General features: G+C 37.1%; 1 protein-coding gene across 1 annotated transcript in view; it reads left to right on the top strand.

Moving 5' to 3' along the window:
* LOC150106311 (uncharacterized) overlaps positions 1-13,868 on the top strand; it is a 114,190-nt gene that overhangs the window by 45,326 nt on the left and 54,996 nt on the right. Inside the window, exon 2 of the mRNA XM_090392974.1 lies at positions 10,076-10,265. Coding sequence (XP_090249100.1) covers positions 10,076-10,265 — 190 coding nt within the window. The remainder of the gene's footprint in view (positions 1-10,075; positions 10,266-13,868) is intronic.

Below are 13,868 nucleotides of genomic sequence, written 5' to 3'. Positions count from 1 at the left end.
AGAAACTGTGGCCCTGAGGAAAAATAACATCAGCAGGATGGAAGTAGCAGAGATGAGAATGCTTAGGTGGATGTGCGGTGTGACCAGAAAGGATCATCTGAGAAATGACTATGTCAGGGGAACAGTGAAAGTTACGAACTTAGGAGCGAAAATACAGGAGGCAAGATTGAGATGGTTTGGTCATGTGATGAGGAGGGAGGACGAATATGTGGGAAGAAGGGTCATGCAGATGGATGTGCAAGGAAGGCGGAAGCGTGGGCGGCCAAAGAAGAGATGGAGGGAGCTGGTAGAAGAGGACTTGAAGATGAAGAACTTGGATGTGGTGACAGCCCAAGACAGGAAGGTGTGGAGGAGACTCATAACAAACAGTGACCCCACTTAAGTGGGAGAAGCTGCAGAAGAAGAAGAAGATTGTGACGTATCGCAACGTTTTGGCTGAACTCGTGTTAGCTATGGATTAACCACTTGCCAGTAATGGTACTGGTAATTGAAAACTATTAGATGCATTTTAGTAACAACGCTGGTGTCGCGAAAAGAAGGAATGAAATTGTGGTGACTCCAGTATTAGCTACAAGGGATTGAACATCCAAGCATGTTTTCCATCCCTTTATTGCAAAAAAAAATGAGTGGAAAATATATGAGTAAAGGACGGGGTTTGGAAATTTAGTACTTCATGAAAAAGTATTTAATATATTTTTCAGATTAAAATCATAATAACTTGACGTGTTTTTATGAAAACTGCTGAACGCAAATGATGGTCATAAATAAAAAACGTAAATTTTAAAGGCATAGCTATGCCTTTAAAATTTTTATTTTATTTTATTATTTTTTTCATTTATATTTTTGCGACATGGGGAGGAAGGGAACTTGAAGAAAGGGTGGGGGAGGAGAGTGACCTACGGAGTTTTAAAGCATTGTAAACTTTTAGTAAGTTCAGTGTTCATCTTTCTATCGATAAACTTGCAAAACGAGTGTAAAAGAAACTGTTTCTTCCTTGATGTACTACCTTCCTTATAAGCGATCAGGCGAAGCTCCCGCGGTAAGTTACTTTTCGTCAAAGGTCAGGAGGGAGAAACACTTGGAGTGACCGACCAATAAAAGGATGGCGATTCCAGGCAGCACCAGGAGGGATGCAACAATGATGTCTTTGTTGTGGGCTACAATGACTGAGACGCGGCTTTTTTGTCTCAACCGCTGTCCATTGTTCCGGACAGATAAAGGACCTCTGGTTGCCTTATTATTATTAAGGAAATGAGGATGCGCGCCTTTTCAAAAGGCGAATTTATTTCTAGAGTCATAATTTAAATTTTCTAACATAAAACTGCTTTTCGCTTACTTAGCTAAAGTTAATCCGCCTGGAATGCTAACACAATGCTTGTGCTGGTTGACAACCCCCCCCCTCCTTCTTTCTTTTTTTTTTTTTTTCCTGTCTTGCTCTAAAATCTTGCATATTGGAAGTTCATATTTGTAAAAGAATTGGCAATTGTTTAATCAATAAATAGTTCATGGAATGGTCTTCTTATTAAAAACAATGTGATGGAAGCATTTGTTGATGCCGTTAAATTTTGATCCAAATTTCAAAGAATATATTCCCGGTAATACAAAAATGTTCCCCAAATAATCTACTTCGTGTTGTGAACAGTCGATCAAACTCTTTTATTTGACAGTTAAACCGGTAGAAGGAAGGTTTCTTTACTCTCCGCTCCTGCAAAACTGGTCGCCGTATAGGAGTGTGGCCACAACAGTAAGCACTTGTCAGTCAACTCAGAACGACAGTAGCCAGTAATCCACACTGCCGAACGCGATCACGCTGACCAGACTCGTATAAAATCTTCACCTTATTAGTAGCACACCACACAAACTGGACTACACGAAGGAAAGCAGTTATTGAAATGCTTCTAGTAAGGTAAAAATTGGAAGCTTTACACACTACACTTACTGATCATTTTGTTAGGAAGGGTTTTGCTAGTAAACTTCGTATTAATTAAGGTGAACTTACTAGTGGAAACTCTTGAGTTGAAAAATAAGAGCTTTTTTTTGTTGTTGTTCCCCTCTTTTATAAATGTCTCATCGAAAGTGAGACAAAAGCACTGAAATCCGGTAGGCTAAGAAAGAAATTTTAGTAACCTTCCGAATTGTGTTTTTTTCTTCCCTCAAAAGCTAGCAAGCGGATACACGAACACTCGAGCATTTGATGGACTGAACATGTTGGCCATCGGGCTGCCAAAATAAACTTGTAGCTTAATGAACTCTTCGATTTATCACTACACTGTTCTTAGCCAAATTCTATGAGAAATTTGCTAATAATAACATGACAAATTGTATTCGAAGAAATCCCAACTAAGAGTCGCCATTGATGCTCAACAAATTATGACGATATTATCAAAACATCAGCAAGCTGTCTTTCTTTGGTTAGAAACTGCTAACCAAACATGTTTTGTTAAAAATCAGCTGCGGTTTGAATATTTTCTACCTGAACTGCTGAAATTTTCTAAATTCTGTTAAACATTATCTTAGAGCGTAAACAAATCGTTTGTGTGTATAAAATAGGATTGCTATTAGTAGCGATCCTATTTTATAAACCTCTTCTTAATTAGCATACATTTATCAATTATACATTGACTGCCTTTCATTCAGTTAGAAGGGACCTGAAGAATGGCGGACCAGACAAAAATCTAAAATTCAAGGACTACATTACAAGAATTTGTGAAAACAATGGACTGTAGCAATGATTCGAACATTGATATATCGAAATAAAAGGTCACAGTTCAATTGTACAAAGCTTTTTTAATTGGGATACATGTAGCCTCTTCGTTTTCGCGAAGATTAAGAAGTTATTTTAGACTAATCGCACTAGTTTGTATTCTCTTCGGGTGCAGAGGTCGAGATGCACCTGTAGATCGTAATATACTTGTTTAAATACATTACATATTGCCAAATTACAGGACGTGAAATGACAGATAGTTGAATCTTTATAAAGATAATGGTTAAATTTTGAATTTGTGGAGTGAGTTTGATGGAAGAAGGGATTAGTTTGCTCTTGAATGCATTTGGTAACAGGAGTCTGGGAAAATTATTTATTGGTATTGAGACCTAATACGCAGTCAGCGAAATTAGATCATGTTGAAAGGAATGATGAGTATTTATACGTAAGAGCGACTAAGTTATGTGAATAGGATAAAGTTTGGCGATTAGAAAGGGACGTGGCTGTAATGAAAGCACGACTCTGTGTTTGCCAGGTTCTGACTTATTATATGCATGTATATCTGCATGAGTGATCTAATATATTAGATCGGATAAAGATCTGAAAGTTGTCCGACTGAGCTAAGCATATTACAGGTGAATACATAAAGAAGACAAAGGATGACTTCTCTTTGTGCACAAATACTAGGGGGTATCAGGAACAGAGGGAGTAAGTTATGTAGCCTTCGTGCATACATTGTGGATGAAATCGTAGGGATTGCTGCTAATGGTGGATTTGAATCTAGTCAAAGTAGAAAAATAAGCTAATAATGCAATTTTGCATGCAGCAGTGAATTTGTAGCGATCTGGTGTGAGGTGGAGTCTATCAACATGAACTATGTTAAAAACTAAATGGATCACTTGATGGGGAAGATGAAATGCATCGTCAAATTACATGAGGGGTGTCAAACGAGTAATTATTATGGGAGACCTGAATTATCCGAACATTGATTGGGTAGCGACGAAATCTCCTAAGAAAAAGAAGTCGAATTTATTCAGCTTTTACGAGACAACTTCGAGCAGTATGCGTAATAGTGCACTCGAGGTCAAGGTCACAGTTGGACTTGATTTATAGTCTCAGAGGAGATTTCAGTTAAAAGTTAGACGTGAATGTTGTGCCTCCGGTTGATTGACAGTGATCGTGCCATACTGACCCGGGAAGTGGCTGAGTATGTGGATGTTCCATTCAGAAAATATTGTGCTGAATTACTAAGGCAGGAAATTAGCCAGCGGAGAATATCAGGCTCGGTCCAGTTTCATCAGTTGCTGGATGGGAAGGATTTTTAAAAAAAAAAAAAAAAAAAGCTTACAGTGCAATATTAGAATGCATTCCTAGAGTTCGAACAATAAGTAGGATCCGTGTAGAACTGATGTGATCTTGCGCCGATCCTATCATGTTTATTCTCAAGGAAACGATATCTAAGAAACACCATGTGTTTCTTCAACATTGAGCAACTGGAGCAGTAGTAGTAGTGAAGATACTAGAAATATTGGTTATGGCTCGCCGCATATAGAAATGGGTTGATAGATAATCCATACTTTGCAATGAACAGCATGAATTTACGAAGAAAAGGTAATGTTTTAGTGACTGTCTAATTTTTATAATATTACGGCTGAAATAGACGAGGATAATGGAAACACGTTTCTGAGGCATTTAGCTGGGTATCAACATAGCAAACCGTTGCTTAAGTTGGAGGATATGGGATGGGATGGGATTATAAACTATTATTTTGGATAAAAGGATAACTGAGTGACAAGAAGATCAGAAGGTGATGGGTGGGGTGTGGGGATGTGAGTCTGTAAGAATTAAGGTGACCATTAACGTATCTCAGGAATCAGTTTTGATGTATTGTTATTCAGTAGTCTATATGTTACCGCTAAAGCTCGAAAGCCGTTAATGTGCACATTACCTAGCTAATCTGCAGATTAGCTGATTTGCTCCGTTAACATGCGGAATCAAGAGTTTTCCGCATTTTATCTAGGTAATGTGCACATCAACGGCTTCCGTATCGTTAAAGTTCAAAAGTTTGTTTCTCTCATTTCCTTTCCCTACTCCTTCCCCCCTCTCCCTCCACTTTTAGTTTGGTTTCGCCAGTGTCATATGGTTTGCAAATTCATTTCCTTAATTGTAATAATATTTTAAACCGTTTGATTCTTTGTATTATAGTTTTTTTAATTGATTGATGCTATCAACTAATTTGTTGATTGTTTGATTGTATTAACTTGATTCTTTAGATTTCGAAAAATAAATAAATAACATTATGTTAATTTAAGCGTACAGAAACGTTGCTGTTGTTCCAGCAAAGATCTTATTTTCACTTTAACGAGTGCCTAGTAGGTAATGTGCAGATTACCTAGGTAATTTGAGAAATGAAACAATTTTCCGCACTTTAACGGAGCAAATCAGTTAATCTGCAGATTAGCTAGGTAATGTGCACATTAACTGATTTCTGCACTTTAGCGGTAACATATATATTAATGGCGTTGGGGAGGAATGTCACGAGAGACAGCTGTTTGCTGATGATTTAAAGACAGTCAGGTTAACACGTGAAAGGCTGGACTTGTGGATGTGAAATCAGTTGAATGTTAGTAAATGTAAAGTAATGCCACTTCGATGTAATGAGATCTCTCCTGGTCTGTGATATGCCAATAGAGTTCTTGGTTGAGTTTGGTGGGACAATTCTAGAAAACTAATCAGGCTAGGAATCTAAGTTTTGAGATAACTGAAGTACTACGGTCATAAAGCAGAGACTGCAAATACCACCAGAGGATAATCGCAATGCTGAAAGGAACGTAGACCTAAAGATAAGAAAGTCGTTGTGCTTCTTCACAAAGCCTTAATAGCCTCACTAGACTATTTTGCTCAGATCTGGTCTACTGATTTACGTAGTGAAGATGCAAAGGAGAGTGATAAAGATGATACAGACCGAGAATGTATGGACTGCAGACATACTGAAAACAGGAAAAAGAGGGTGTGTTGACTCTTTCAGAAGTTTATAGGTCAATGTAGCCTATGAATAGATGGAGTTTTTCATTTTATAGAAAGCTGAGAGAAGAAGAGAAGGAATTCATGGAAGTTGGGAATGGATGCAGTCAAGAAAGTGACGAGATCTCGATTTTCCTCTATGGAGCAGTGCGTGATTGGAATGGATTGCCTTTGGGGGTTGTAAGTAGAGGTAGTGTGAATGAATTCATGAAAAGGTATGACAGCTAGTACGGGTGACGTGGTCTCTCGATGAGTTCCTGACTTTCAGGCGGTCTCGTAATAATAATCTCAGTCAGTAACGACAATGCTCGTTGCTGTGTTCGAATTCCTTGTGAAGAACGGAGGTGGCAGGATTTTCTCCTTCCGAAATCTTCTATTTTTGCATACCGCAAAATAGGAAAACTGGTCAGGAGAGCACATGCAATTAAGACGTAAGAGTGTCCTCGTCGGTTTAGTTGCTTAGGCCGTAATACACACAGTTCAACTTTCTGTATTCTAAAATGTCAATGTCCGATGTTGAATGATGGTCAGTAACGTTTGCCAACGCGATCAAGAAAGAACGTGCCTGTTTAAATCTATGGCACATACATCCAGTTTTACAAACACTGTTTATAATAAGATGTAGGCAATGCCGTAATGTGGTTTTATCGAAACATTTAAGTGGCTGGGGGTTGGGGTTTTCGAGATGACTAGTCACGCTGGTGAATGCGATAATTTTCTGATCAACGCTATAAAGCCACTGATCAACTTAGACTTGCTTACTGTACAGGTCATCTACAGAGCTGCGATTAGCAATGTGCGCGAGAATGACAGCATCAACAAGTTCAATGTATAAGAGAGAAAGTAAAGGAGCCCAAATGATTTGATAAACAGCAACGTACAAAATTTTACTGGCAATATCAGAACATTGTGGCTTCCATTTATATCACTCCAGTTTTTTTTTTGATTCTTCTTCGGGAAGAAGCCCAATGAAATTCTAAAAATAAATAAATAAAAGGACCCTTCTGAACTGTGCCTTTTAGGGGGGCTAATTATAAGCAACTAACAAAAAATGTGGAAAATTTTCGAACTTATTTTGTCGCAATCCTATCACTTTTAGAAACTGTTCATTGCATGTTAATAATGGATATTAATTTGAATATTTTGTTTTTATAAATGACATTAATAATTATGGTGAAAATTTGCGACCGAAAGCAGACTTTTTCTTTGCCTCGGTACATGTACTGGAAATAGCACTATGAGGCACCTAAAATCTATACATTCAAAGTCTCCTAATACTTACTATAGATAGTATAAACTTGCTCAGCAGTTATCTAAGTCATTTGTTCCCCTCATGTTACGCTTCTACACACATGCAGCAGCAATTGGCAATTCGCTGCTGGATGAAGGCCTTTTCAAGATTACTCCAAAACTGTTAATCAAAAATTCTGTTCATTAAAAATCACTAATAAAAAAACAAAAAAAAAACCCACCACATCCTTAAAACTTCAGGCATAATAGTTTGGTTTTAGTAGCACCTGCTTAGTATACCACGAACAGACATTATCTTGATTTAATAGTCTACTCTTCTTGGTATATTTCAATTATTTAATTTTGCTGTGAATGCAAGTTACTTTACTTGGCAAGGAAAAAACTCTGTTTCTTCGACACGCCAATCCCTTAGGATGGATAGGCTCCCCTGATTAGGGGTTATAGCGAATTAATACAGCCGGCCCGCCACCCCTCTACAGCATTCCCTGAGGCCAAGGATTTATGCCTGTAGATGAGGGAAGACTCTCTAGGGGATTCACCTCCGTATGAGACCTGTTAACTCACCACCAGACTGAAAAGACCTGATAAACATCCTTCACGTTATAGACGAAATTCGAACCTGGGTTTTTACGACTAAAGAGCTCGCCTATAACAACTGAGCTACGGTGGTTCTAGAAAAATCTACAAGTTAATGATACTGCGATGGGTTCCCCCTCCCCCCAAATACCTCCTTTAGCCAATTTTTAGATGAAGGCATTTTGGAAGGCACTTTGAATTTCTTAACTCACCTTGATAGCAAACATACCAAAATTCAATTCGCGTTAGGAAAAGAATCAAGTAACTGTTCTGCTTTTGCTTAAGATAGTCGCCTTTCACATCGTTTACTATCTTTTTCTATTCATAGAAAGCTAATACACGCTGGAAGATATATAAACAATCCCATCGTCATCCAGTACAGAATCCTAAAAACAATAACTCATAATCCAGGGCTCTTTGTTCTAGTGATGCAGTGACACAGCTCAAATGTCTTCATCACACAATTTATTGATCAATGGCTACAGCTCCTACATAACAGATCAAATAGTACATGTGTCTTATTCCCTCCTCCCCCAAACACACAAGAGCAAAACACCACAATTCCTTGTCCATATATCCGTGGTACATCTGAAAAAACTATACAAAGTACTAATAAAATATAATCTTCACACCACATTTAAACCATACATGCAATTAACAATTCTGATCCAGTCTCTTAAGGACAAACTCCATCCTTTAGCACATCCTGGAGGGTACGAAGATCCCTGTTGTAATTTGGTTTGCCATTGACAGACAAGCTGATCTGTTAATATCAGCTTCGGAGAACATAAATAAATTCGCTACCATTATTATGGCAAGTCAGGACTGACAGCGCGCTTTGGACGCCCCTTATTCCAGGATTAGGTGGAAGAAAACCAGTGTGCTATATAAAATAAGACAGAAAGACAATTTTTAGAGTCAGCAATGGCTGCGAAGCCTCCCAACATTAACAAGTATGGCTGTATTAATCTGCCAAAATTTTGGGACACAGCCATTTTAAAATCAACTCCAATACAACTGTTACTTCTTTTCATACACATTTAGAGGGCGCCAAATTAGATTTGAAATCTGTTGTCGGCTGCAATTTGAATTGTGTCGGTTACTCATTGTCGCATGTAGGCTGCAATAAGTAGTTGTGCTCTGAGGATGCTGGTTTGAAATAGCGAAATATAAGTAAGCTACTCAGATTAAAGCGTTTTTATAATTAGTGTGTTATGATATCGTTAAAATAAGTTATGAATTTAACAGTATGCTTCAGATGATATTACTTTCAATAACTACCCTCTTAATATGAGGATAGAGAGATTAAAATTCCGTAGATTTCCTACGGGATTCAACTGTCTAGTCATCCATTGTACGATTTAAACCAAATTTTGGAGACTCGTCAAGGTTAGCAATTTCTTCTGATATAGAGATAGACTTTGTTCTTCCCACCAACGCAGTGTCAGCGCCTTCTGGAAAGCGAATATTGTCTACCTAACTTCAATGTAACATCGTCGAAATATTTTTCATTATTTCCCCTGAATTTTAAAAATGTTTTATATAGAAGTATTCCTATTGTGGTGCATAAAATGCATATTCATTTATAAAAAAAAAATACAGTGATTATACTATTTTCATAGCTATTTGCGAGATTCTGACAGATGGTTTTGTTTCGAAATTGCAAAAAAAAAAAGGCAATTAACAGTCCATTAGAAATGGCTACTTAGCTAACATTTGTCTTAATTGATGTGCATGTCGTTTTTGTTGTGAAATTCCAGCAATACAAACCCAATAACAGTACCACTAATAAATATGTCGCAATGTAAGATGTATTTAAATTACAATCACCTGCTTTCGCTCACTTATATAATATAAAGTTGCTTTTTCTGGGGGAGGGGGGGCGATTTTTATTTTCCCAATCTGATTGATGCTAATATTATTACTATGTATATAGACGATGTAGTACTTCTTTGATGGATGTTAATCGTTACGACGAGAGGTAGTTGGGTAAGCGTTCGATGTTTAGAACTGTGCTGTGAGTGTGGGGGGGGGGAGAAGGGGTAAATGTTAAATAATCCGGAAATCCTGCTCTAAACCAAACTTTTTTTTTTTATATCTAAACAACTTCAGGTCTCTAATAAGCAGGGTGGTGTTCTCATACTTGAGGATATCATGTACCACTTAAAAGCATTCATAACGTCCATGTCGCATTGAGATTCTAACTCAAGGCTTGTACACTGTCCTTAACTCTACTGTCCGCTCGGCTGAATGGCTGGCATGTTTTCGATCTCTAAATATCCTAGTTAAACAGCAAAAAAAAAAAAAAAAAAAAAAAACCTTGTTTTTACTTGAAATATTTGCTGATCTTCTTGTACTGATTGATCCTAATAATGGATACGAAAACTTTACCTTCGAGGAAATGACTCGAAGTTCAAGGAGCAACTAAATTCATTGAAGCAGTATGGAAGTTTAAAATTAACCAATTCCGCCAATAAATATTTATGTATAAGTTTGTTTTAGCAGAATTATTTCTTTAAGATCATTTAGATTTCTGTTGGAGACTACATGGTTTTTCTGTTTGTGTTTTCTGTTAGCTCTTCCCATTTCCAGCTTAAAATGCTACCAGTGTGGCACGTACAGTGGATCTGGAGCCGGATCTGTATCGCCATGTTACAGTTATGACGACACAAATCTGAAAATGTGTCATCCGGAAGAGACCCAGTGCATGGTAAGTAACTATTTCTCTACAAGTGCCTTTTGCCATTATATTAAATCACCCAGAATTCGAAGATATCGTTATCTCTAGAGTAGTAACAAGTTAACATTTTAATTTGAACACTGTGCACGTATACCACTAATTGGGTGTTTTGGCTAATTTCTTTTTTTTTTTTTTTATTCTATACAGTTTCATTCAACCGGCTCCCCACTATACCACCTTTATTTATTATGGCATCTGTTTCTATATTTAACTTGCAATATAATTGTTGCATCGCTTAAAACTGTACCCAAATAGTTCATTTTTCCCCCCTTTCTAGAGATTGTCAATTAAGAATGCAGCCGATGTTTTGGCATTAATGTCTGTTTCATGGTCTGTCTTTTTAATGTTGCTTTCCAAACGAAATTTCTTTCAACAGTTGTTGAATCCGGTTAAAGAGACGTAAATGCATGCACTGGATTTACTTCGGAGCATAACACCGTCTACCTAAAGTAAAGACTATGCTTAATATCTATATCAGATTTCATGCTAATTTCCTTCATAACTCGATCTATACAGACAATGATAGCATTTATAGTTGTCTAACACATGATTTTCATCTTCTTGCATCTACTTCAAAACTGGCTGCTGGCTTACAACTCAAAGTTAGGCTGCAGATTTTTATGTAATCTGTTCATAACGATAGAATTACATGGCCCAGTGTTATAAACAGTTTTTTTTTCACATTCCTTTTCCAGATCTGCAAAATTAACATGGGAATATAACAAGAATCTGTCTTTTTCAATTATTGTATTGAAGTAGAGTTCTGATCCCAACAATCCATATTTGGCACGAATCCATGTATTTCTTAAGCGTGGCCTGGTTGGTCGAGTGGTTCACGTATCCGCTCTCCAGCCAAAAGGCCACGAGTTCGAATCCCGCTGTGGGCATGGGTGTTTTTGATTGTCTGCGAAAGTGCATGTGGTGGTGGTCGGCGGTAGATGACGTTGGTGTAGATGATGAAGGTAGTGGCGGTTGGAGTGGGGTGGAGACAAATTTGGAGAGTAGATGCCCTCCCTCATTGAATCTTTTGGCTCCCTGGAATGTTGCGTAATAATAATAATCTTTTTTTTGCCGCCATTCGAGAAGGCAGGGAATTGTTATAAAGTTTAATAAATAGCTAATTCTGGCTTTCTATAATTACTATTGTCTAAATATAACATCTTAATTATTCAGCAGCATCTTACTTATTTTGGCTTTCTTTTGAAAAACTTTTTTTTTTTTAAATACTGTAAATTTCTGAAAAAATCTTGATGCTCCAAAATGTTAAAAGAAAGAAAGAAAAAGCTAAGCTATTTATGATGATGAACTAGTCCCCTAGGCTTAAATGTTAATTTTAATATTTAATTGAAGGATATTAATTTACATACCTGTGTAAAAGTCTTGAAAGAAAGATGGTAAAAACTTCACCAAAGACTTAATCAGAGCCGAGATGGTATGCAATTAAAAGTGGTAAGCGATAAGTGAGTGCAGAAAATACATTCAGGTTTACAAAAACGTAAAAACCAATGATGAAGAAAAAAAATTAACACAGAAAAGATGAATTACACAGGTATGTAAATTAATATCCTTCAATTAAACATTAAAATGAACATTTAAGCCTAGTCGTTACAAGGGGACTAGTCCATCATCATAAATAATAATAAATATATAGTTGGAAGGGAACCAATCGTTCGATGCTGTTGGCACTTCTCCCTCGATGAGTCTTTGGACTCCCTGGAGGTGTCACATAATAATATACATAGTAAGCAAGCAACAAACATGACTAGTGCTGGCCGTTTCGTTAAAACATCAGATGATGTTTTAAGCAGAAGCTAAGTTGGGAGCTAGCTGCATGGTTTTTCATGAGGCGTATTAGGAGTTTGGTTGGTTCGAGAGTATTCAGGAATTGGGCTGATTTGAGAGTGCGGAGGAGTAACTTATTTTCTTTAATTGCCATGAGGGGGGAGTAAATGTGGTCTTTCTGTGTTTATGGCACATTGCGTGGTTCTTATTCCTAGTGATTCAGAACCACGTAATTTGGATTCCTTTTCTTGTAAATCGATAATGGTGACCTTTTCGATTTCAGGGGTGTGTTTTGATATTGCATACAAGGATATTTCAGTAGTATGGTTTTTGTTGTTTTTTATATGTTTATTTTTTTTAGGCACTTAGAGAATTTATTTATTATATAAGAGTATATTTTACACCAATAATAGATCAGTCATTAACAATTCTTTACTTTTTAATAACCCTATTTTATTTATACTGTGTTGTTGGTATAATAAACAGTACTGGAATGAAGATGCATGTGTAGCCAGAAATTGCCTTCTGGAAATTTCTGGTTCTCTAATGCTAACCACAAGACTATTATCGATTCCACTCGCTCTTTTAAACTTGTTTTCAGCCAGTTCCAGGTTTGTTGTTCTGGTGCAGGAAATGTTCTGGTGCAGTGAGTTTTTTTTTTTTTTTTTCCCTTCTGGAAAATTGGATTTTAATTCTGAAACTCAAAATTCGTTCAGAACTGCATTTCAGACAATAGATTATGAGATGGCGGCAGTTGCTTGCTGCTCTCGCCAAGAGAGCTTCAAAATTATCAGTAGCCACGAACTCGTCCATCAATGACGACTAATAGAAGACAGCTGAATACCGCTATCCGAAAGTTAGTTTGGGGCCGAAAGAGTATTTCATATTCGTGTACACTCTTGAAGAATAAAATGTGTTGTATGATACTGGAACGTATACTGCGCTTATCGCGTAGTTCATCAACGCTATGTATGACTATGATACAATGTATGATTGCATTTGTAGGAAGTCATTACGTCTTCAATTTCTTTGTGTCCTTTGACACTTCTTGCAGCAATACGTATGAGATTAGGGCAATACCGTCGACAGGGCAGTCGCCAGATTAGATCGCGCCCTGAGGCAAACAATTAAATATCGCACCTGATGGGTTATAAGACAAAAATATAAGAAAATCTCCAATTGGTATTTTGTTTTTATTAAAAGAGAAATATTAATACAAAACGATTACCTAATAATATTAATTAAATGTTTGCTCTACGGGGACGGTCAGTACTGTCGACAGGGTGTAGCATAGAGGTAGCCTGCCTCACTGCGCGGCTCAATAACGGAGCTCGTTCAGCCATATTGCTACGCTAACAGGAATTTCCTATTAGCGTAGCAAGTGCGGAAAGAAGTTTTTCTAAGCTTAACTGAATAAAAATAATTTGCCAACAAGCAATAACCCAAGAAAGATTGGTTGGTCTAGCAACTATATCGATAGAGGCGGACATAGCTTATAATTTAAATTTAGAAGAGCTTATAAACAGTTTTATTGTGCGATATCCCCGTAGAGCAGACATTTAATTAATATTATTATGTAATTATTATCGTTTTGCATTAATTTTTCTTGTAATCAAACAAAATAGCATTTGAAGATTTTCTTATATTTGTGTCTCATATAATCCATCAGGGGAGATATTTAATTGTTTGCCTCAGGGCGCGATCTAATCTGCCGACAACCCTGGATTTGGGGATGGTAGTGGGGAGGGATTTTTAGGAAAGCGCTCGGTTTTTCCGTTATTACGATATGTA

Source organism: Typopeltis vanoorti, chromosome 5 (assembly GCF_054136105.1).
Source record: "Typopeltis vanoorti isolate ZY-2024b chromosome 5, IOZ_Tvanoo_1.0, whole genome shotgun sequence".
NCBI lineage: Eukaryota > Metazoa > Arthropoda > Arachnida > Uropygi > Thelyphonidae > Typopeltis > Typopeltis vanoorti.
This window is presented reverse-complemented; position numbering and strand designations above follow the sequence as displayed.